Consider the following 23,317-nt stretch of genomic DNA (forward strand, 5'->3'; position numbering starts at 1 on the left):
TTCCGTTATAGATAATTATGGTAATTTTATAAGAATCCCACATCTAATTATATTTTTTGGGGAATTTTTAGTAGAATTTGAAGATTATTTTTAATTAAAAGTGACCGTGAAAATTTCCAAAATAAAAGCATTTTCTTAAAATTCATAACGGAGAGGAAACATAAATAAAGTAATAAAATGGAGAGGTGGAGTGGAGTCTCCTTTTCTTCTTTCTTTATAGTCCTCTCTGATGATCGCGAGGGCTCTCATTCATCGTTCGTTGATCACTGTCTCCCCCGCTTTTCCATCCTTTAATGTTCCTGGATTCTTTTTGTCACCAAAGGCTTCGTTTCTCCAGCTCAAGCCCGGTGATAATTCCACTCCATCTCTCAACCCCCAGCGTTTCCGCTCGTCGGAAAGCCTTCAGCAGAGAATACAGCAGGCTGCAACTCCAAAATTCGGACCGTCCAAACGCTCGCATGCGTCTCTACGACAATTTCATCTTGAATGGGTTATTCTCTCCTCGCCTTCACTGTATATATTATAGCATTTGGTTTTTGAGTTGAATTTTATAATGATTTGCGTGCTATAAAGTCTTAATGTTATTATTATCAATGACCAATTATTGCATATATGAACTATGCGCTATGTGTGTATCACGCAATTGTGTTTCGTGTCGTCTACTTGATTTCAGATATGATTCAGTCACCCTTTGATTGAATTAAACGGAGAGAAAAAGAAAGAAAAACTTGAATTTCTAAATTTTCCCAAGTTTGGACAATAAATGGAGGTTAAACAAGAGGCAAGAGATGTTAATTTTCCTAAATTCCTTTGGAGAGAAATTAGAGCAAAATGATAATAATATATATATATATATATATATATTTAACAGTAAACTTATATTATGCTCTCCTCTATTATGGCAGCGGAGCTTAACCGAGTTTAAAATTAGGTTTATCAAAAATTTTTCAAATTTAAACCGAATTCGAATTTTACTCATTTCAAATTTAATTCAAATATTAATAAACTCAAATTTAATTCGTTTAGTAAATAAGGTTCTGAATTTTTATTAATTTTATGAGAAAATTTTAAGAAAATGAAAAAATATGAGAGAATGGAAGAAAATGAGATATAAAATAAAGGAAAAAAAAGAAAATAATGATAGAAATGAAGAGAAAATAAGGAAAAGAGGAAAATTAAAGAAAATGAGAAAAGAAGGAAGAGAAAAGAGGAAAAAGAAAAGAAAATGGAAGAAAATAAGACAAAGATGGAGAGAAAATGAAGAAAAATAAAAGAAAAAATAAAATAAAATATAATAAAATAAAAAGGAATGAAAGAAAAAATTTAGAGAATATAAGAGAAAAGAAAGGAAATGAAAGAACAACGAGAAAAAGAGATAGAGAAAATGATAGAAAGTGGAAGAAAAAATGATAGAAGTGGAAGAAAAAAATAAAATAAAAAGAAAGAAAAAGAAAAAGAATATGTGAGTAAATAAAAAAATAAAATAAAAATTAATAGATAAATGGAAAAATAATAAAAGAAAATGGAAGAGAAAATTGAAGAAAATAGAAGAAAAAAAAAGAGTGAAGAGATTCAATAATGAGGAAAAGAAAATAAAATAGAAGAAAAATAAAAAAATGAGGAGGGAAGGAAAGAAAGAAGATAAATGAAATAATTAAGGAAAATAAAGTGTGTGAATATATACATAGGTGAATTATTAAAAGTAAATTAGGAATGGATTCAATTTGCTATTAAATTTGTTATTAAATTTAAAAAAGAAAATATGAGTAAATAAAAATAAAAAGTTGGTATTATTTTTTAAATTTTTAGATTAAAAATGAATTTAATTTGTTATTAAATTTAAAAGAAAAATGCACATTAATAAAAATTAAAAGGACATTATTTTTTAAAAATTTAGATTAGTAACGGATTGAGTAATGAATTATTCTCAGTTATTAAATTATAAAAAAATGTGATATTCTAAAATAAAAATATTACATTTTTTATCTAGAATAATTTTTAAATTAATAATAGATTTAGTAATAAATTATATCCATTATTAAATTGAAAGAAAATGTGAAATTTTAAAAAAAATTACAAAAGTTATTTTTTATTAAAAAATAGTAACGAATCAAATACGTTACTAAATTAATAATAGATTATATTAAATTCGTTATTATTTTATTCATTTTCTATCTAAATAATTTATTATTTAATTGTAGATTAAACAATAAATTTAATAATTCTTTTACTAATTTAATAATGAATTTTAAACCAATTATTAAATTTATAAATAATTTTATTAAATAATAAATATAATAACAGACTAAAATTAATTACTAATTCATTATTAATTTATAATAAATTTAAATTCGATATTAATATCCATTACCATTTCTACAAATTTTTGTATCAGACACATTTACTATAAATTTTTTTGGATGGCAACTGTCCATATTCCAATATTGGGCTGAAGGAACTACATGTAGCTAGCGATTAAAGTTAAACCCGACAATCTTTGACGGAATCATGGAACGGTTTTGGACTGTGGAACTACATGTGCTTTTCTGCATTTAAGGATGCTGTAAGATGTCATGCTTTCAGTTCAATATTCTCTCTTTAGTTGGTCCCAACTTCAAAATTCAAGTGGTAGAGTGTAGGGTTGTTCTTCACTAGCTTATCATGCTTTGCTTGTAACTAACTACCACAGAAGCTACAGATAGGTCATTCAAGGATCTAAATAACATGGATGAAAATCATGCCAGCTATGATGAATGAACCTGTCTAGAGTCTTATTACTTCAGCTAGGAAATTAAAGACTAACTAAACAACCAGTTAATAATATACTGTTCAAACTCAAGCAGATCAATCAACTGTTGCTTATTGGTTCCAATTTTATCATTGGCGCAGAATTATATGTGTTGGCAGATTCTGAATAAATATAATTTGATCCAAAACTCATGCAATTGCTTGGTTTTCTGGTTCTTGTGTTCTTTTTACTTAATTTTATAACCCTAAACTCGAATGCTCAGTTATGAATCACTTCTAAATTTCTAATCCTTTTATATTGAAATTAAGCGTCTTGTTGCTTTAAAGTCCCAAAATTTGGACAGGAGGGATATTGGATAAATTAGCAATAATAGTTTGCGCTAGAAATTCTGCTTGGTTTAGAGTTCCAAGCAGTGGCTCGCCTGTGTTTTTTTATGCTAAACTTTCCGTTGCTCTAGAGCGTTGCAGGAAACAGTTTTGGGCAGTTGCTGTTGGAGTTTTGTCCGTTCTGCTTGTTAGTGTATCAGGCTGCTTGTTAGTGTATCAGGCATTGGCATATGGATGGTATGGAGACATAAACAACGAGCTAAATACATACGAACCTGTCGGTGCCATTGCTCCTGAGCAAGAGCTCCAGCCATTATGATCTTATTACTTAAAAAGATTTTTCATCTGGGGCTAGAAGCTGGACCATTGTAGCATGCATTAGTACTAAATTATTTTTATTGGTTGATGATTTTGGAAATAAAATTGCCCCTGTTGTAAAATGAATAGAATAGAAAGGAAAAATAGTGAGTATCTGGTTGTTAATGTGGATACTTGTGAATATTATAAGGATAGTGATAGCCATTTTTTCAATTTTTGGTTGAAATGAATAAATTCATTTTTTTTAATTTAAAAAATTTCATTTTAAAAGAATTAATTTTATTTGTTTACTTATTTAATTAGCAGGCGTGGTCCTTTAGGAATAAACAAAATGGACGAATGGTCATGTGAGGCAAACAGCCAATAGCATCGCCAGGTGGCACGAATCAGATGGCTATGATAAAGGAAATGGGCCTCCAAAAGCAAAAGCGCCTGCAATATCGTCCTGCAGCACATGAACTTGCCTCATAGTCTCATAACATCAGTCTAGTTCAGCCCTTGTTCCTCAACGCTCCAAACACATAAACTCTCTTTACTCTACTGCAGTGTCTGCTCCAAACGCATAATTTCCTCTACTAGTTCAGCTACTTCTGAAGGTAGGTGCTGTTTGGCTGGTGGGAAAACCATTTTGTAGCTAGTAAAGCTTCTGTACAACATATTCAAGTATCACATACTTTTCTTTAATTCACACCCCAGATGGTTAAATCAAAGAGAAAAAGAGCGAGGCTCAAAGTATAACTTATATATCTAATTTATTGAAATATTCTGATCGAAAAACAGTAGTACAGTAGATATAAGATCCAATATTCCATGCCAGTACCAGAGAGATATATAGAGATCATGAGAACAAACCATCGACTTCCATAACCAAAAGGAAGTGCGTACTTACAACAGTTCCGACCTGTATCAACTAATCTCTACACAACCATCCAATTAATTATTAATTAACTATATATGTACTAAATATTCATAGCTCCTCATAAATATATATACTCAAGGCCAGTAGTGAAGTCGTTCAAGGGCACTTGGGCTTGCCCTTGGAGTTCTTCATGTCCCTGTAACAAGGGCACTCGTGCTTGTTCCCATATGTTCCAGATGGCACGCATTTGCACTTCTCACAGCAAATTCCACAGTACTTCAAGCACCGATCTTTCACACTTGCTTTTGCGCACCTCTCTCCACACTTGGAGTCACAGAACGCTGTCCACAATGTAACCATTATTAAACTACCACAATTTTTCACACTAAAAAAAACCACCACATATGCAAAGAGTGGGTTTAGCAGATCACTTACCTGAACCGGCCATCGTGAGCTCAAAGAAAGAGGAAGTAAGAACAAGGCAGATCAGCAAAAGGGTTGCAAGATATGGCTTCATTTTTTGTATGACAATGATCAAAGGAAATGTGAGTATGGTGAGATATAGTGAGGGAGGATGAGGCATTTATAGTGGAAGAAGGATGGGTGAAAGGTTAGGAATGTGCCCTCTCATCTTTACAAGAAACAAATGAACAGTGGATTACAGACTGTCATGTGGCTTTGATTAAAGAGGCATCCATGGTGGTGGTGGGACGTTCATGGTTTCCCTTTTCTTGTCTTATAAGAAAATCTTACACGTCAATTAATTACCATTCTCAACCCATTACATTAATATAATAAAAATATATTATCTACTAGAGAGTAGAATGAATTTTTTTTATATGTCACTCACTCGGTTCGTCTGAAAAGTTTTTGAAAACCATTCAAAATTACTAAATTTGATGCTTTTATATTTATATGAAAATGAATTTTTTAAAATTTATATAAATAAAGGAAATAATTAAAATGAATTTTGGGGATCATGTGAGATAAGCATAATGGTTGCAGTTTGCTAATTGTGGAAGACAACCTTAGAAATTGGGTCAGAATTGCTAACAGCTTCAGAAGTCTAATGGAAAGTAGAGAGAGAGGGTAGGCATCATTCAAGTGGATTATTACATGGGATATGATCTTTTGACACCTAAAGCGTGACTTGTCACGTGACATGATAGTAGGAGAAAATTCTACAAGCCTCCCTTTATGTATAAATAAATTAAATTATTTATAAATTATTTAATATTTAATTTAATAAAAATTTAATTAAATTTATTTTAATTTTTAAATTTCATAATATTTAATTTATTAAAACTTATGAATTCAATTTATTTTTAAATTTATAAATGGATTGCGCTAACAACATTATTAAATATATTATGATTAATATTATTGGAGAAATAAATTCACATTTTATATATATTTTTATTAACTTTAAATTTAAATTTATATAATTTAATTATATTATTAAATCTTTATTGAAAATTTAAAAATATATAAATTTTATATTATTTTTACTAATACATCTTTTATTTTTATTAATTTATTACTAAATTATTTTTGAAAAATTTTACAAAAAAATAAATACATATTAAATTGAAATATATTTAAAAAACTAATTAATAATTATAAGTAACCTATAATTTGAAACGGATAAAAAAATAAAAGCAAACTTATCTTTATGGTATGAATGAAGTAAAAAAAAAAATCATTAAATAAAGATCTAGAAATAACCTATCAATGGCAACACAAGATTAAGAATAACTTAAATATACTAAATCCAAATATATCCACCGCCACACCATCAATTCATGGCAAATCCACCAAAACAATGCTACTTTCTACAAAAACATATACAAAAGGGATCTTCTCTACCAAGCTGTGAAAATAATCACAACAACCAAATGAACCTCAACACAAACCAACCCTCTCATTTAAGCACCCGACCTGCGGTAAAACAAAAAAGCAAAAAAAAAAAAATAAATAAAGGGAAAATGGTTATAGCCTAAAGCAAGGAAGGTAAAACATGCTCTCCAGGCTATGAGGAAACTTCGAGAAAAGGGCAGAAGGAGCCTTCTAAAGGCAAAGATCTCTAAAAATAATACAGCAACAAAAATGGATAATTTAATAAAAAAATCAACTATATTTTCTTAATTAATGTAAAGATAACTAAAATATATTTTTATGGGATTTTGATATGACAAATTAAGGTGTTAATATCTATTTATTGCACTAATCGAAATTTTACCTAATCTTCACCTAAAATGTAAAATTTAGCTGTAAAGTTGAAAGGTACATTCTTGTGTTTATCCTCCTTATGATCTCAAAATGGATGACCCACTCCTCCCCCTTAAAGCAAATCAATAAATCATTGCTCTTCCTTAATAGTATGCCTCTGTCGAGGATCTGCGCAATTGGAATCGATCCTTTAATTCCATGTTTGCCAAGTTCAGATTTTTATCACTGGCGTTCATGCCGGATCAGGACAAGCTTCGATTTGTGGGCCTCTCGGGGGTTGATATTTTGTAGTCAAGCTTCCGAATCCGCGCATTGGTTTCTGCCAACTGCCCCCACCCACCGTCTTCGCCTCACGATACAAGTCCTTCAGCCCAAATCAATCAATGAGTACAATGACTGAAAATGAAATTTCACTATTGAAATCTCCGACTCTTTATTTGTATGGTCACCATGTTTGCTCACCAACCATACTCCACTTAGGCCCAGCTCAAACCCCAAATGGATTTCTTCTTGGCCCAGGAAAATGGAGGAGAAAACGTCCAGTTATAGTGCAGGTCGTCAAACGTCCAGTTATAGTACAAGAATAGTAATATCAATAAAATCACTATTTGATTATTTTATTTTTTTGGCTATCCAAACAGTCATCCATGATATTACTATTCTTTTTAAATTTTTAGATAGTATTGTTTTTATTTTTGTTAAGAGAGATGTTAATGTTAGAGCTCACAAGCTTGTGAATAGATTTTTATCGGATCCTGAATTCCGAGTTAACTCTCCCTTACAATTTGATGTTATCCGTAATTACTTGCCTGAGTTGATGGCCTATAAATGAATATATCTTTAATAAAAAAAAATCTGTAAATAAATATATCTTTAATAAAAAAGAAAAAAACTTGACATTAAACGACAATGAAAGATGTGGAAAACGGTAAGGCACCTTAAATAGATTAGTTAAGTTTAAATTTAAGAACAAGTCATATCTGATGACAGATTATAAGCGTAATCTTTGTAATAATTTTTTAAAGGGATTGCAACAGTTCATGGGTTGATTTCTATTGTTCTATTTACATTAAAATTTTTAAATTTTTATTATTTAAAATTATAAATTTTATTTTAATTATATATAAGATTAAAACTTTAATTAAAGAGAATATATTTGATGATATGAGGTGAGTTATTTTATTATATCACATAGATAAATATTATTGATAAAAAATTTAAAAATTTTAATTAATTTATAATTTAGTCTAATATTTTAAATATTTACATAATTTAATTTATTTTTTTTATTTTTTTTATTTCTGTTTAAATTGATGTAAACAATAACAATTTTAAATTTTTTTATTTATCACTAATACCAGAATTTTATATTTATTGATTTTTTTATTTTTTAAATATTTTATTAAATATTTATCACAATGTATTTATTTTTTTAAAACATCACTATATTTATTATAAAAAATTATAATATAATGAAAAATATAAATTGTAGTTTTAACGTCTATAATTATATTATTAATTTTTTATTATTTATTTAATATTATAAAACAGTACTTGAAGACCGAAGCATATGCCTTATATTATGAGCAAATATGATTAAAACTCAAAATAATAAAAAAAATCATAATTTAAAAAAGAAAAAAGTCTTGTTATAATTTATTATACAAAACATTCGAGACTCAAGTATAATAATAAAATTTTAAAAATTTAAAAGTGAAATAGGATAAATTTAGAAATTTTGAATTAAATTATTTAAATTTTAAAATTTTAAATTAAATTATAAAATAATTAAAAATTTTAAATTTTTTATATTAATAATATTTATCTATGTGGTATATAATTATAATAAAATAATTCATATAATCTTGCCATAATAATAAGACACACCTTTTAAATTAAGTTTTAAATTTAGATATAATTGCATTAAAATTTATAATTTTAAATAATTTTAAAATTTTAAATTAAATTATAAAATAGTAAAAAAATTTAATTTTTTCATAAAAATTTAAATATTGAGTTGTTTGATACTATTAATATAATTACTACATTATTACTATCAAATGTTGTTAATTAATATATAAAAGCAATAGTTAATTGAGTGCATATTTGATAATTTAATAAATTAAATTTGTAATTATTGATAAATAAAATATGACTAAAGTATGCAGATTTAATTGTTTAAGATGGCTTGATTTGAGAGAAGGCGAAAAGGCAAATGGCAAAGGAAATGGAGAAAAATAGATTGCTTGAGATTAAAGATAAACGATAGCTATCAATTTTATGGAAAAAGTATTCCTTAACTTAGTCTCTGTCTCTTCACTTTATGAGTATGATCAATAAAATAATAATAAATTTGATGGGTGCAATTTGCTTTCGAATCATTTGCAATTCCTTTAAGTTTAGACGTATAGGATAATTGAGTTAGCAAATTGATAGAGAGCTTATATTTTTTTAAATTATTAAATTAAATGTTTTCTATTTTTATATTTATACTTAAATATTTAATATTTTTTATTAAAAAACTACGAGCAGGGATTTAAAATAGAAATTAAATAGTAAGGAAAACACAAAGAAGCAATGAGAGCAAAGGTGAGTGCGGGGCCCACGCGCCCACCAATGGCATGGTTTGTCTTGAAGCATGGAACCTGTTCGGACAGAGAGAAATGATAATCAACGGTGAATAAGATTACATCCAAGGGCTGGGATCATATCGAGAAACTGAGATACTTTACATCGAGTGTCACGCGGCAGAAACTGGCGGAATTGTTATCAAATAAGATTGTGCCAGGATCTCGACATGTTATTTTATCCGATGGATCTGATAACATGTGAATCCTTTTGTTTTTTGCACTCTCTAACCTAAACCTTGACTTTGCCTCCGTCACGTCAACCTGTTAAAGATTCTAAGCTTATCGATACCTATCCATCCTTTTACCTGCTTAACATGCCTAATGCATATGTAGCCCTTAACTAATCTTTAATTAAGAATATTTCTAGCCTAGCTATTGGCTGTTTTTGTAATCTAGGCCATCTTGCTTCAAATTAATTTTATTTTCGTATTTTTAATTAAAATTTAGTTGAATAGCAAATATAGGTATCATTTAAAATTGGCCATTTGTAATTAGTTTGATGAATAATTTGAAGAGCGGACAGAGGAGTGATGATAAGGAGTAGAAGAGTTGATTGGAAGTCCTGATAGCTAACAAGTCTAAGAAACACGAGATATAATGTTTTTAATGTTTTAATATTTATAGGTAGGCATGAGTTGTCCCCATTTCCCAGTCATAATAATACCAATGTGACCATCTTCTCCCTGGAATTGCAAATTTCAAAGCAACTATATTAGTATTATATAACGGGATAATAAGCTTTATAACTGCCGTGATTGGTGTTTTTTTTTCTCCATAAAATTGAATAATTCATTAATAGCTATAAAAGAAGATTGCTATATAAAGTAATTTTCTTAATAAAAATTATATAATTAAATTCATTATTCATTTGTGTGGAAAAATGTGAAATGAAAGTGTCAAAAAAACAAGTAGGTGTACATTAGGAAAAACTTGCATGTTTATTATGAAGTCATTAGTGGATTTTTTTTATTATTTTGAATTGGGGTTGGAATATTAATTGAGTAATTATAATCTGAGATTCAGAGAAATAGAGTTTTTACAATGGGCTCTGTAAAATTTAGAAAAAATTTGAATCTAGAAGAGAGTATTTCTCATTTTATAGGTTTCCTTTTGTCGGCTAGTGACGTGTCAATAGAACGAATATCAGTAGACCATCTGTCCCTGCCACGCTGATACGGACGTACGAGAGAATTAAATCTCTGCCCCATGCGTAACGGTCTCTGATTCAGGGCGCGGGTAGGCGGGTCTGCAAGATGGATGGATGAATCATCTTTCGGGTTCTGGGCTGAACCGGTAAGTAAGGACAAAGCAGAGCCTAAATGAAATCGGCCCAAGGTGTAGGGAAGACGAGACCGGTCTGGTGGAGAGAGCCAGATAAACCCGGTCGTGAGGCTTAATGGACTGGACCCAGCTGGCGTGAATGGCTTGAGGATCTCTAAGCAATGTGCTATTTTCATGGGTCTGGCCCTAGACGGGGATGAAGTGAACTCAGAGATTATCAAGTAAAATTTATTTTTTTTTAAATTTATTCAGATACATTTAATTAATATTTGAATTAAGGACGATTTCTTTTTTTATTTATTTTTTAAAATTATTATTTGTATCTTAATTTTATTGGGGACTGAATAAATATAAAATTTCCATCATTTTATGTTTTTTTATTTGCTTTTCATGGATAAAATATTTTAAAAATCATTTTAACATCATTAAATTAAAAAGTTATTCATCCATTTCAGAAATATGTATTTATTTTTAAAAAATTTTGTGACAAATTATAATTATTTTTAAACAATTATTTATTATCAACTTAAAATAAAATTTATTAGTTACCAAGTAATTTAATAATATAAATAATTTATAATATAATCTATAGTATTCGATAAAGTTTTAAACATGGTCCATCTCTCTCTATTTATTATAAATATAAGGGTAATTTACGATTTAGTCCCTGGGTATTACCATTATTAATAAGTCAGTCCCTGTATTTTTAGAAACCTATTAAAACGTCCTTATGTTTTCTCTCCGTCAACGAAATAGTCCTTCTGTCTATTTTTTCCGTTAAAAATATAGTAAAAGACTATATTACCCCCATTATTTTTCTCCTCCTCCTCCTTCCTTTTCTCCTCCTCCTCCTCCTCCTCCTCCTTCTTCTTCTTCTTCTTTTTCTTCTTTCTCTTCTTCTTCTTCTTCTTCTTTTTCTTCTTTCTCTTCTTCTTCTTCTTCTTCTTCTTCTTCTTCTTCTTCTTCTTCTTCTTCTTCTTCTTCTTCTTCTTCTTCTTCTTCTTCTTCTTCTTCTCCTCCTCCTCCTCCTTCTTCTTATTCTTCTTCTTCTTCTTCTTCTTTTTTTTCGGAGGAGGAGGATCCTCCTCCTCCTCCTCCTCCTTCTTCTTCTTTTTTTTCGGAGGAGGAGGAGGATCCTCCTCCTCCTCCTCCTCCTTCTTCTTCTTTTTCTTCTTTCTCTTCTTCTTCTTCTTCTCCTCCTCCTCCTCCTCCTCCTCCTCCTCCTCCTCCTCCTCCTCCTCCTCCTCCTTCTTCTTCTTCTTCTTCTTCTTTCTCTTCTTCTTCTTCTTTCTCTTCCTCTTCTTCTTCTTCTTCTTCTTCTTCTTCTTCTTTTTCGGAGGAGGAGGAGGAGGACGAGGACGAAAGAAAAGACATGGACTATTTCGTTGACAAAAATAAACGATAAGGACGTTTTAATAGATCTGAGAAAAGATAGGGACTATTTGGTTGACAAAAAGAAACAATAAGGACGTTTTAATAGATTTCTAAAAATATAGGGAGGGACGATTTCGTTGACAGAAAGAAACGATGAGGAGGGACTATTTCGTTGACTTAAATAAACGATAAGGACGTTTTAATAGATGTGAGAAAAGATAGGGACTATTTCATTGATGAAAAAAAATAATAAGAACGTTTTAATAGATATGAAAAAAGATAAAAATATTTTAATAGATTTTTGAAAATGTAAGGACTAACTTGTTCATAATTACAATATACAAGGACTAAATAAATGGTTTTATTTGAGGGTAAAATTGGATTTTAAAAATTTTCTCTCTCCTCCTTTATCTAATTTTAACGGAAAATAGGACGGAAGGACTATTTCGTTGACGGAAATAAAACATAAGGACGTTTTAATAGGTTTCTAAAAATATAAGGACTGACTTGTTAATAATGGTAATACCCAGGGACTAAATCGTAAATCACCCTAAATATAAACACACACACATACACGCCCATGACTTTCCTACGTGCACAGGGGAAGATCTTGTCAATGGGCAATGGCCCTACAATTTCAACCACCAACATTGCTTTCGTATTATTGTCAATTTTAGTCTAAAATCCCCAACCATTCATTAAATACAGATAACGAAATCCAACTTGCAAGTATCATTTTTTTTCATATTTGAAGCAACATGCAATATTTTTTTAAAAATAATTATTTTTGGAAATTTTATGACTAATTGATTAAGCATCCTAATTTTATTATCATAAAGCTATAATATTTTAATTTTTTTAATTTATATTACAAAATATTCAAATTTTAATATAAATACTAATAATATTATTCTCGTCGCAATTTCCGGTTCAATAATTAATATTATAGCATTTACAATTTAGGGAGTATTCACATAATTAATTAATCTTAAATTCTTTTTTCTCTCTTATTAGAAGTATGTAATATACGTTAAACTTGACAGATTTTTAAAAACTATAGTTATAAATTAATTTACATGAAAGAAAAAAGAGAAAAGGGATTCATTGATCAATCCCTCCGGACTATCGTGAAAAAAAAAAATGAAAGGAAGAACAAGACTCTTAACTCGCGTGCTTAGCATGCTGATTACTGATTATTAAACAGAAGTTTTAGTTTTTTATTATTTGTCTGACCGTACCTGACCATAATTGACCGTTGCTAACGGCGATGATTCCTGGACTTTACTCTGTTACGTGAGAAAATTCGCCGTTTCATTTTCCGTCAAAGAGGAAAAAGATCACCAGGTTCAGGAGTTCTTGTCGTTTTGTCGCAGCTCAAAGAGAAAAAAGCTACTAAAAAACCAACCAACCAACCAGAGAAGAGAAATAAAAGAAAAATCAAGAATAAAAAAGAAAGACTTGAGAATTATCGGTAAACAATACCACAAACCTCACAGTTTTCGTGTTTCGCGGCCACAGTATTCTCAGTATTTTTATCATTATCACTTCTTAAACGCCATTTTCTCTCTTTCTCACTCTCTTTGTCTGTCTCTATCTCTGGCTCTGGCTTTCTCTGTGTTGCTTTTCGATTAGCTCTCGTCTCCCCGAGGCAACTTGCATTTGAGGGGGTAAGAGACAGAGTGGTAAAATGGAGAGGAAGCAGGGGTTCTTTTCCGCGTTAAAGGAGGAGGTGGTTAGGGGTTTATCGCCGGGGAGGTCCAGAGCCAAGAGTCCTGCTAGGAGTGCTTCCCCAATGTCGAGTTTGTTAAGGAGGAGAAAGGGACGTGGGCACCACGTGGGGCAGCCGGAGCTTTTGATTATACCAAGATCGGGGAGCTTGAGGCCTGTGGAGACTTTATCGCCGTTGAAGGAAGGGCCAGATCAAGACGATGGCGAAGAATCGAGGATAGAAGGGAGGTGGGGCCATTGGATGAAGGGACAGCTGTCCAGAACCCCGTCAGTTGCGTCGTCAAATGCGTCCAAGCGCTCCGATCTGAGGTTGCTGCTGGGTGTACTAGGTGCACCGCTGGCTCCGGTGCACGTTAGCAGTACTGAGCCTCTACCTCACCTTAGTATAAAAGATACTCCAATAGTTAGTCCTCTTCTTTATCTCTTTACAATGCCGCAATTTACAGGTCATTTCAGTTGAATACGATGCTAAATTACTGTGGTAGTTCAAATACACGTTTATTAGCTCTACTCTTTGCTCAGGTTTCTCTCTTCCTGTGATTTAATTTAATTTTTAATCACTTGCTAGATTAGAAAGTTTATTACTTCTAAAAGAAAAGATTATGAAGTTCAGTAACTCAGTATGGTGCTGCAATGCTTCATCAAAGTTGCTCTGTTCTGGTGCATGTTTATTCCTTTTAAGATATGTGAAAAATATCAAACTAGCTTACTATCTTATGGTTCTGCAATGTTTTTCTAATGGGGTAAACTTTTCTTCTTTTAATCGAAGACCCATGCCTTACCCTTTCCATTTATTGTATCTATTCAGTTGGGACTTTTTGTATCTGACTTCCTATCAATACAAGCAATATGTGTTTGGAAAGCCTGAAGATGAAGAATTCAATTCTATCTAATCAATTCTCTTGTTTGGGAAGTTTAAAATTGCTAGAATTCCATTCTTTTAGTTGAAAAAAAGTAATTTTGGAAGAAATGATGCCATGACAAATGATTTTGCACAAATCAATTCATTTAATGAAATTTTCTATGAAAAACAACTTAATACACCCTTTGCAAAGTTATATTTATTTCTTTGTAAAGAAGGAGAATACATGAATAGGTACGTTCATTCCATTTATGGATTGTTCCAAGCTTCGTTGCTTGCAACTGTAGATCAAAAGAGGTTTTTTTTTTCTCTCTTTTTTTTTGGGGGAGAGGGTGGGGGGAGCTTGGGGCAGTGTGTTTGGATTCTATTTACCCAGAAAATTCTAGAAATGACTAAATCATAGAACATAACTGGCACTCACCAGCCTAAAGTGGAAAGGGGAAGGAAAAATGATTGATATTATGATATTGCATATACAACGTTGAAGGAGCGAGTTTGGTTATGGAAAGTTTTTGAAATGCTCTTATTTGCATAATTATCTCTTTGGAAATGTTTTTTGCTTAACAACTAACAAATGAACATAGGGAATTTGAGCAGTCTCAAATGGCAGTTTTCTTTTTTCTAATCATGTGCGTCCGCATCATTAAGTTGATTCTCTGGGTTGTGATTGCAGGAAACTTCATCTGCTCAATATATATTGCAGCAGTACACAGCAGCTTCAGGAGGGCAAAGAGTTCAAAACTCCATTCACAATGCTTATGCCATGGGAAAGGTGAGGATGATAGCGTCCGAGTTCGAAACAGCTAACAAGGTCACAAGGAGTCGAAATTCCTCGAAAGCTGCCGAGTCTGGTGGGTTTGTTCTCTGGCAAATGAATCCAGATATGTGGTATGTTGAGCTTGCTCTTGGTGGCAGCAAGGTTCATGCTGGCTGCAATGGGAAGCTTGTATGGAGGCATACACCCTGGCTTGGTGCACATGCTGCAAAGGGTCCAGTTAGACCATTGCGTCGTGCACTTCAGGTGAAGCCATCTTTTCTATTTTGTTCAATTTACTTCTCACGATGAACAAAATTTTTACTTAATGATCTCCATTTTCTTTACAGGGGCTTGACCCAAGAACAACTGCAAGTATGTTTATCAATGCAAGATGCATAGGGGAGAAGAATATCAATGGGGATGACTGCTTTATACTGAAGATATGTGCTGATCCTGCAACTCTGAAAGCTAGAAGTGAAGGGCCAGCAGAGATCATAAGGCATGTTTTGTTTGGCTACTTCAGTCAGAAAACTGGGCTCCTTGTTCACATAGAAGACTCTCATTTGACCCGCATTCAAAACAATGGAGGCGATGCTGTGTACTGGGAGACAACAATCAATTCATTTCTTGATGATTATAGGCCTGTGGATGGTGTTATGGTTGCTCATTCTGGGCGTTCTGTAGTAACGCTTTTCCGGTTTGGAGATACAGCAATGAGCCACACCAGGACCAGAATGGAAGAAGCATGGGCAATTGAGGAAGTAGCATTCAATGTCCCAGGCCTATCGATGGATTGTTTTATTCCTCCTGCTGAATTAAGATTTGCTTCTATTAGTGAAACCTGTGAGCTTCCTCAGAGCCATAAGGTAAAACCAGCTGCAGCTGCTGCAGCATATCATGCCAAAGTCACTGCATTGGATAGATCTCGAGAGAACACAATGTGGAAGACTGGAGTTTAGGAAATGAAAAAATCTCGTGGCATGCTATTGCACAGATAGGATAGGTGTCTAGTTTACTGGACCAATCAATTAGGAGGTGAACTGGTAAAGGCAGTAGGTAGTTGTTTGCTGAAGTTTTGGCATTGAATCAGTGTCTCTTTAAATTTGTAAATAGAGCGAAGTCATCTCGTATATTTTTCTCAGGTTCTGATTAAAACTTTCAACTCCCCAAGGAAGAAATCCAATAGGGAATTCGAGCTTGGGATTATAATGGGAGATAGAGCTGACAAAGGTTTGTTAAGTTCATCTTTCTTGTATGGTTTTATCATTAATGAAGCTGTTCAAGTGCAGTGAATCACCTGGCATGGCCATTTAGTAATAATACAATACACAGTTGCTTAAAAAAAAATGATTTCCAGAAAAAGTTGAGTCTCCCAGAGAGTGAGAATGATTTTCATTTAATACTACATGAAAAAAATGGTTTCGAGAAAAAGCTAAGAGTTTCTCGCACAGAATGAGAATGATTTTCATTAAATACTAAAAACTTTTTGTGTGTGGAAGCATGTTTGTTGCAAAAATTGCTGAGAGGGACATGTCAAAAGTTTGTGAGTGCCCGTAGTGCAATTTATTTATTGCGGTCACTTTCATTTGTACATGAGATTGTGAACCGCGGAAACTATTGATTGTGGGAGGGCCCATGTGCGTAGGCAAGTTCTGAATGCTGAATGGCGCTACTCAACAAAGGTTTCGCAGCTGAGCTTCCTATCTGGTCCTTTTCTCTCTTTGTTTTTCACACCCACCCTAGATGATAATATCAGTTATAACGTGTAGGTTGAATGCTAAAGCTAACCCTCGCATGAGAAAATCAATAATCCCCAAATGGTTAATGGTTTTAAATTTAATCGAGATCAAATTTAAATTTAACTGCAGATGGTTAATAATTTAAAATTTAATTGTGATCGAATTTAAATTTAACCGATATGTTATTAAATAAATATAATAATATTAATAATAATATTTTTATTATAATTATTATTTTATATATTTAATAAATAATTATTAAAATAGATTCTTTTAAATTTTAAAATTCAAAATATTTTTTTAAAAATAATTTTAAATTTTAAATAATAAGATTCAACTTTATATAATAAACAATACTTAATATTAAAATTTCATAATGACTAATGAAATAAATAATAATATATTAAAGTTTTATAATAAAATAACTAAAAATTTATGTATTCTTTTACCATATAAAAGATATAAATTGAAAATTATATAATAAAATAAATTATTATATACTATTATTTTTTAAAATTGCACTTTAAAAAATTTTTATTTTTTATAAATGATAGTTTTATTTTTTAAAGCATAAATGATAGTTATATGTTAAAAATTATTTATGTGAACATATCATACTTAGAGATATTTGATATTTGTAAAAAAAAAGCATTTATTAGTCTGGTAGCCTAATGGTTAATTGATGAGAATTGATTCCTGAGGTGCAAGTTTGATCCTTATATTAACTGACATTAGCTTTTTTTTTTTTTTAAGCAATGAATTTGATTTAGAAAATCCAATTCAACTCGAACGGTTCGCTGGTTAGTTGATTAACCAGCTTGATTCTCATCGGATTAAAATTGATTCTCTAAAATTAAGGATTTATAGATAAATCAAAATTGAATTAAGGTTCGATTCCCAATTAAATTGATTTGACCAGCCAATCCGATCTGATTTTGAAAATTATACTTAAAAATTTATAGTAGTTAAATATAAATTAACCATTATACTTAAAAAGTTATAGTAATTAAACACAAATTAACAATCTCATTAATGATTTATAAAAAAAAATTCATTTATTATTCATTGTATTTTAAATTTCATTAATTATATTGTAAAATTTGATAAAATAATAAATTTATCATCTCCTAACTTTGTTAATATATAAAAATTTGTAACATAGTTAAGAAAATTTAAAATGTAGTCAATAATATATATATAACCAATTCTTATTTTATTGATAAATTATTGATAATGTGGTTAATTTATATTTATTTCTTTAATACTTTTTAAATTTAAATATTTAATAAATAATGATTTAGTTCATAGATTTAATGAATTAATTTCAATTTGTAGGAGGAAAAATATGTATTCAAATATTAATAATAAATTTAATACATGTTGGACCAAAAATTTATTGCGAAAGATCCTGAGGATGTTTATTAAGATGCTGCAAAGTACGGACTTGTTTTTTTTAGTCCACCATAATGGAAGAACCACTCGTGGGTAAAAAAGAAATTTTAAATAATAATTATAAGCTATTTTCAGAAAAGAAATAATAATTATAAGCATCAAATAATTTATAAACACTTATTATAACCCTCAACATACGAAGTGGAATTTTCTAATTTTATGAGTAAACTCTTTCGCATTACTCCATCCCTGTGCGGAAGGAAAATTACAACCCGCCAGTGGGTTGCAGGCAAACTAGACACTTTTTTCACTTCTTCAACTGGTGACAGAAAGAGCTTACAACCCGCCAGAGCAGGCAGGCCTAGGCGCGCTCAAGACTGGGCTGCGGGAAATTTCCTACTTTTTTTTTTTAAAAAAAAATCTCAATGAAGCCCATAGCTTAGGTTTAGTTGCAAACACTTAACGGGCCCATTTCAGGACCTAAGAGGCTTGTGGTTCAGTTAATCTTAGACTGATCAAATCCAGTGTGGAACCGTGTTGTGAGCGTTTAATTGATTGCTTCTGTGCTCTCTTTCAATCTTTCCCTTCCAAAGTCGCTCAGCTTGAAAAGGGGCCATCTCATTCTTAGCTGCGAAGAAAATGGTTCTCACAAATTTCAGTGGTACCGGTGTAGGATTTGGTATGCATGTCCAACACTTCCTTCATTCTGCTATAATTCGTTTTGGGATTTTCATGTTTCAACACTGTGTCTTGCTATATTTCATTTCTTTTGTAATTTTTGATTTCAGGTTTTGGTGTCGGTTGTGGTTTCGGCGTAGGGTGGGGCTTCGGAGGTCAGTTTTATTTTCATTACTGCTCTTTTTTCTTTATTTTATTTTGTTCTTATCTTCGGAATTTGTGAATAAAATAATTCAATTTTATGAATTCATGTAGCTGATTCTACCTAAGGTTTATCAAAGTTGAATTAATTCAAGGTTTAAGATGGTGAGGGTTATCTAATCTCGAAAACGTTAGTAATTTTATTGGTCTTTTCAAGACAAAATCCAATTTGTCTGCTTGGTGGCAATTAGATTTCGTGATAATGGACTCTGAGAGAATGGTTGGGGGGTGAGGAGAGAGGGGAGAGAGAATTTTGAGGATCAATCAATTTCTATGCTTAATTTAATTTAAGCAAGATGGTGGGATTGAATTTATGATGAACCAGTTTTGATAGCTTCGCGTGCATCCTTTTTCATCACATATCAAAATGTACCAACTATTATTGGAACTACATTTTTATTGCCGGATTCTTATTTTAATTATCTTTAAATAAGCTTTTAACCTTTAATCATTGATCGAGGCATAATTCAAAGGTTTTTGAATTACTGTGTTTTCCTCCTTTCATTATCTGTATGCAAAACTCCCACAACTGTTGTGCCTTTAACTTTGCAAGATATGAGCTACCTTTTAAACAAGGCTTTGTTTGTTTCACGGAAAATATTTTTCATATTTTTTAACATTTGGGATACATGAAAATTAATCAATGGAAAATATTTTCTAATCAAAAGAAAATTTTAAAGTTATTTTAAAGAAAATGACTTCTTGTTTTTTCAGAAGAGCAAGTCATTTTCTGCACTTTGGCTATTTTATTAATACCTCTATATATAAATTTATTAATATATTTTTTCTAAAAACTAAAATTAAATAGTGGAAAATAAATTATTTTTTTAAAAAATATTGTCTGTGGAAAATATTTTCCAAATACAAGTCATTTTCCGAACAAATGAAGCTTAAGTTTATGGTTGATTGAAAAAATTGTATGTATGTATATGGTTTATTTTGCATAATGATTCCATATGTTTAGTTTAGTCAATTTGTTGGAAATGTTTCTATTACAACTACTGCTTCATCTAAGCTTCCTAATAAATTAAAAAATATGCTTCACTACTCAATATCTTTGTGAAACCCCCCTTAACCCCTTGATACTGAGCATTAATAGTTGATATTTGTGTGGTGCAGGCATGCCGATAAACATTTTGGGTCTAGGTGCAGGTACACAACTTATCCTTGCTCAAAGCAAAATCTCTTGTTAATCAATCTCATGGAATTCTAATTGATAAATGTTTTAAATCCCTATGTAAACCATCCTGCTTAAAGAGTAGTAACTTGAAATTGGAAATTTGTTTCTTCATAGGCGGTGGCTGTGGGATTGGTCTAGGCCTTGGATGGGGCTTTGGCACTGGCTTTGGTAGTCAATATAGGTCATCTAGGGTCACATTCCATGGCATAGAATTTGGAAGAAAGGAAGAAAGTGATGGCGGTGAGTCTAAAGCTCTGTTGAAGAGCTCATGGGAAGGTCGTGCATCACAGTAGCTTTTCACTTTGTCTTTCTATCTTCCCAATGGAGGCTGCCATCTGTACAAAGTCCCAAGTGCAAGTTTTACATAAGTAAAGTTGGCTGCATTTTTTGGGGCTTGTTGGATTCAATTTAAGAGATACTGTATACATCCCTCAGACTCTCTTTCGTTGTCTGCTGTTGGGGTTCCAGGATCCCATCATTTATCCATTAAGATGAAAGACTTAAAATGTGGAATACCTGGATAATACATTTGAAGCTTGATGAATGACGCAATTTAAATATTCTCTGTTGCTTTGGTTAGTGAATTTTGAAGAACTTATTTCCTCCTGCCTTTTTCTATTTGGTTCTTGAGGACCTTGCAAGCATCATTTCATGTTTGGATGACAGAACCATCTTTAAATGAATGATGTGAATGCTGATAATAAGGATTACATCTGAAAGAAGCATCGATTAGAAAACTATCTTAAGAGGAAAAAAAAAAAAAAGAATGATGTGATGGCTCTTGAAACAAATTGCAGATTACTATGGAACCCTTAAACCGGATTGTGCTAGTTATTGTGTTGTTAGTTTCTTATTAGTCCTTTTTAGCAAAATGCCAAAGAATCTGAGTAGGGGTGAGTGCTGGTTGTTTCAAACTGAAATACTGTATTGAATCATCATATTTTTCAAAATTAAAAAAGAAAATAATAATTGAATCGAAGGACTACTGTTTAGCAGGATCTGACCACAATCCTCTTTCAACCCATAAGTCCTCTTAGTAGTTCATATCCAATTTCCTCACCGTCTCTTTTGAGCTCCCAACTCTCTCCCGTTGACTCTTCTTAAGGCGCCCAATTCTCAACTCTCAAGTCTCAAATCTTCGTTGTTACATATGTCTTTGGCCTCTCATCTCTTACTCTTCATGCAATCTGTTGGAGAATTTGTATTCCAGTTCGATTGGATTGAGATGAATTTATAGCCATTGAAAAAAAAAACTAGCTGTTTAGTTGTTAGTTTATACTTAAATTTCCTTTATAAGCTCGGTTTATAATTTAAAAAAATATATATATTTTTCAGTTTTGGCTCAAGAATTGCATCAGGGATGTAGATATTTAAAGCCGAGGTCAAGGGCACTTGATTATGCAGCAAGATTGATTGATTATCTAATTAAATAACTAGAAATATGATAATCCAATCTGTCTAACCTGTCTAAGGTCCTGCTTCTACCATCGTTGCCTCATTTTGTCATAAAAAAAATAAAGAAGAAGGACCAGCTACCCTCATCTTTCTGGCCAGTGACCACACGTGATCACCAAACCGTCAGTCTTAAGTGGTGGTTAGTTCGCGTGACCAACAAAGTCCAATTACCCGTTCTGGCCCATTAATATAAATTTGCTCGCTTGATCATAGCATGCATACTTCTCTTCAGAATCCAACGAGATAAACATGGCTGACCAGCGAGTTTTTACTCTCTCACAGGTCGCCCAACACAAATCCAAGAAGGATTGCTGGCTTGTTATTGATGGCAGGGTACTCTCTCTCTCTCCCACTCTCTGGCCCATTTCTATATCTCATCATTAATCAACGCTGCAAGTTGCTATTGCCTTGACAGGTACTTGACGTGACCAAGTTCTTGGAGGAGCACCCAGGGGGAGAAGAGGTGCTGATAGAGTCAGCGGGAAAGGATGCAAGTAAGGAGTTCAAGGACATTGGACACAGCAATGCAGCCCAGAACTTACTCCTCAAGTACCAGGTGGGTGTTCTTCCAGGTTTCACTTTCAAAGAGGGGAAGATCGTGGATTCTTCTATCAGGGAACCCAAGAAAAAGGAAATGAGTGCTTTTGTGATCAAGGACGATGGCCTGCCCAAGTACGCAGCTTTTCTCGAGTTCTTTGTGCCCCTTTTGGTCGCTGGTTCCTACTTCAGTTACAGATACCTTACCAGGCTTGTCAATTAAATCCACAGGATCGACGGTGGATTATATAAATCCCTCGTTTTATTAATTAGATCCACTTCATCAGTTGTGGATCATTTATTCCTCTTTGTTTCATCTGCAGCCGTTTACTTATCAGTTATGTATTCCAATTACTTGAACAAAGTGATGTAATTTTCGTTGGCTCATTTCAAATGTGTCAACTGTCAATGGGCAATTTACCTTTTTTAAGTTTAAAAAAAAAAAAATTCTCAAACTCTGTCCGGAAAAATTATTTTTCCGAGCGAAAGCGGATTGTACCGCACTGTAAAGTTTTACCGCACTGTAAAGTTTTACCGCACTGTTAAAGCGCGGTAATAAAATTTTTTTTTTAAAAAACTACATTATCACACTTTAAATGTGGTAACATATTTGAACCATTAAAATGCAAAATTCCGTATTTCAAAATTTAATTTTTATTTAATTAATTATTATATTTTATTAATTTAATTATATATTAAATTTATGTAAATATAATTATAAAAATTATATTAATATTATTATAAATATTAATTATTTTAATTTATTTATAATATAACATTATATTTTTTATATTTATTATTCTGCATTCTAAAATTTAATTTTTATTTAATTAATTATCATATTATATTTTATTAATTTAATTATATATTAATTTTATATAAATATAATTATAAAAATTATATTAATATTAATTATTTTAAATTATTTATAAAATAATACAATATTTATTTAATTAATTATATATTAAATTTATATAAATATAGTTATAAAATTATATTAATATTATTATAAATATTAATTA

At 31.3% G+C, this 23,317-nt stretch overlaps 3 protein-coding genes across 3 annotated transcripts; 2 read left to right on the forward strand and 1 right to left on the reverse strand.

The window, feature by feature from the left end:
- Nucleotides 1-4,128: 4,128 nt before the first annotated feature.
- On the reverse strand, nucleotides 4,129-4,875 carry LOC110606402 (peamaclein). The gene is made up of 2 exons (XM_021745194.2): nucleotides 4,688-4,875; nucleotides 4,129-4,593 (listed from the first exon to the last, which is right to left on the reverse strand). The coding sequence occupies exons 1-2, from the start codon at nucleotides 4,833-4,835 to the stop codon at nucleotides 4,409-4,411; spliced, it is 333 nt and encodes a 110-aa protein (XP_021600886.1). The 5' UTR covers nucleotides 4,836-4,875; the 3' UTR covers nucleotides 4,129-4,408.
- An 8,320-nt stretch (nucleotides 4,876-13,195) lies between these two features.
- On the forward strand, nucleotides 13,196-16,409 carry LOC110606423. The gene is made up of 3 exons (XM_021745223.2): nucleotides 13,196-13,897; nucleotides 15,030-15,377; nucleotides 15,461-16,409. Exons 1-3 carry the CDS (start codon nucleotides 13,454-13,456, stop codon nucleotides 16,070-16,072), a joined length of 1,404 nt encoding a protein of 467 aa, XP_021600915.1. The 5' UTR covers nucleotides 13,196-13,453; the 3' UTR covers nucleotides 16,073-16,409.
- A 2,352-nt stretch (nucleotides 16,410-18,761) lies between these two features.
- On the forward strand, nucleotides 18,762-22,775 carry LOC110606424. The gene is made up of 7 exons (XM_043953519.1): nucleotides 18,762-18,923; nucleotides 19,033-19,077; nucleotides 20,243-20,275; nucleotides 20,418-20,595; nucleotides 21,432-21,504; nucleotides 21,972-22,091; nucleotides 22,174-22,775. Exons 1-7 carry the CDS (start codon nucleotides 18,884-18,886, stop codon nucleotides 22,516-22,518), a joined length of 834 nt encoding a protein of 277 aa, XP_043809454.1. The 5' UTR covers nucleotides 18,762-18,883; the 3' UTR covers nucleotides 22,519-22,775.
- Nucleotides 22,776-23,317: the final 542 nt, after the last annotated feature.

Source organism: Manihot esculenta, chromosome 18 (genome assembly GCF_001659605.2).
Source record: "Manihot esculenta cultivar AM560-2 chromosome 18, M.esculenta_v8, whole genome shotgun sequence".
NCBI lineage: Eukaryota > Viridiplantae > Streptophyta > Magnoliopsida > Malpighiales > Euphorbiaceae > Manihot > Manihot esculenta.

Bases quoted from the DNA above. Each gene is read 5' to 3' on its own strand.
- LOC110606402 (XM_021745194.2), bottom strand. From the start codon at position 4,835: ATGCCTCATCCTCCCTCACTATATCTCACCATACTCACATTTCCTTTG. The intron at 4,594-4,687 runs GTAAGTGATCTG...CATTGTGGACAG, and splicing joins GCTCACGATGGCCGGTTCAG to CGTTCTGTGACTCCAAGTGT.
- LOC110606423 (XM_021745223.2), top strand. From the start codon at position 13,454: ATGGAGAGGAAGCAGGGGTTCTTTTCCGCGTTAAAGGAGGAGGTGGTT. The intron at 13,898-15,029 runs GTTAGTCCTCTT...TTGTGATTGCAG, and splicing joins GTATAAAAGATACTCCAATA to GAAACTTCATCTGCTCAATA. The intron at 15,378-15,460 runs GTGAAGCCATCT...TTTTCTTTACAG, and splicing joins CATTGCGTCGTGCACTTCAG to GGGCTTGACCCAAGAACAAC.
- LOC110606424 (XM_043953519.1), top strand. From the start codon at position 18,884: ATGGTTCTCACAAATTTCAGTGGTACCGGTGTAGGATTTG. The intron at 20,596-21,431 runs GCTTTTCACTTT...TCAACTCTCAAG, and splicing joins GAAGGTCGTGCATCACAGTA to TCTCAAATCTTCGTTGTTAC. The intron at 22,092-22,173 runs GTACTCTCTCTC...TTGCCTTGACAG, and splicing joins GGCTTGTTATTGATGGCAGG to GTACTTGACGTGACCAAGTT.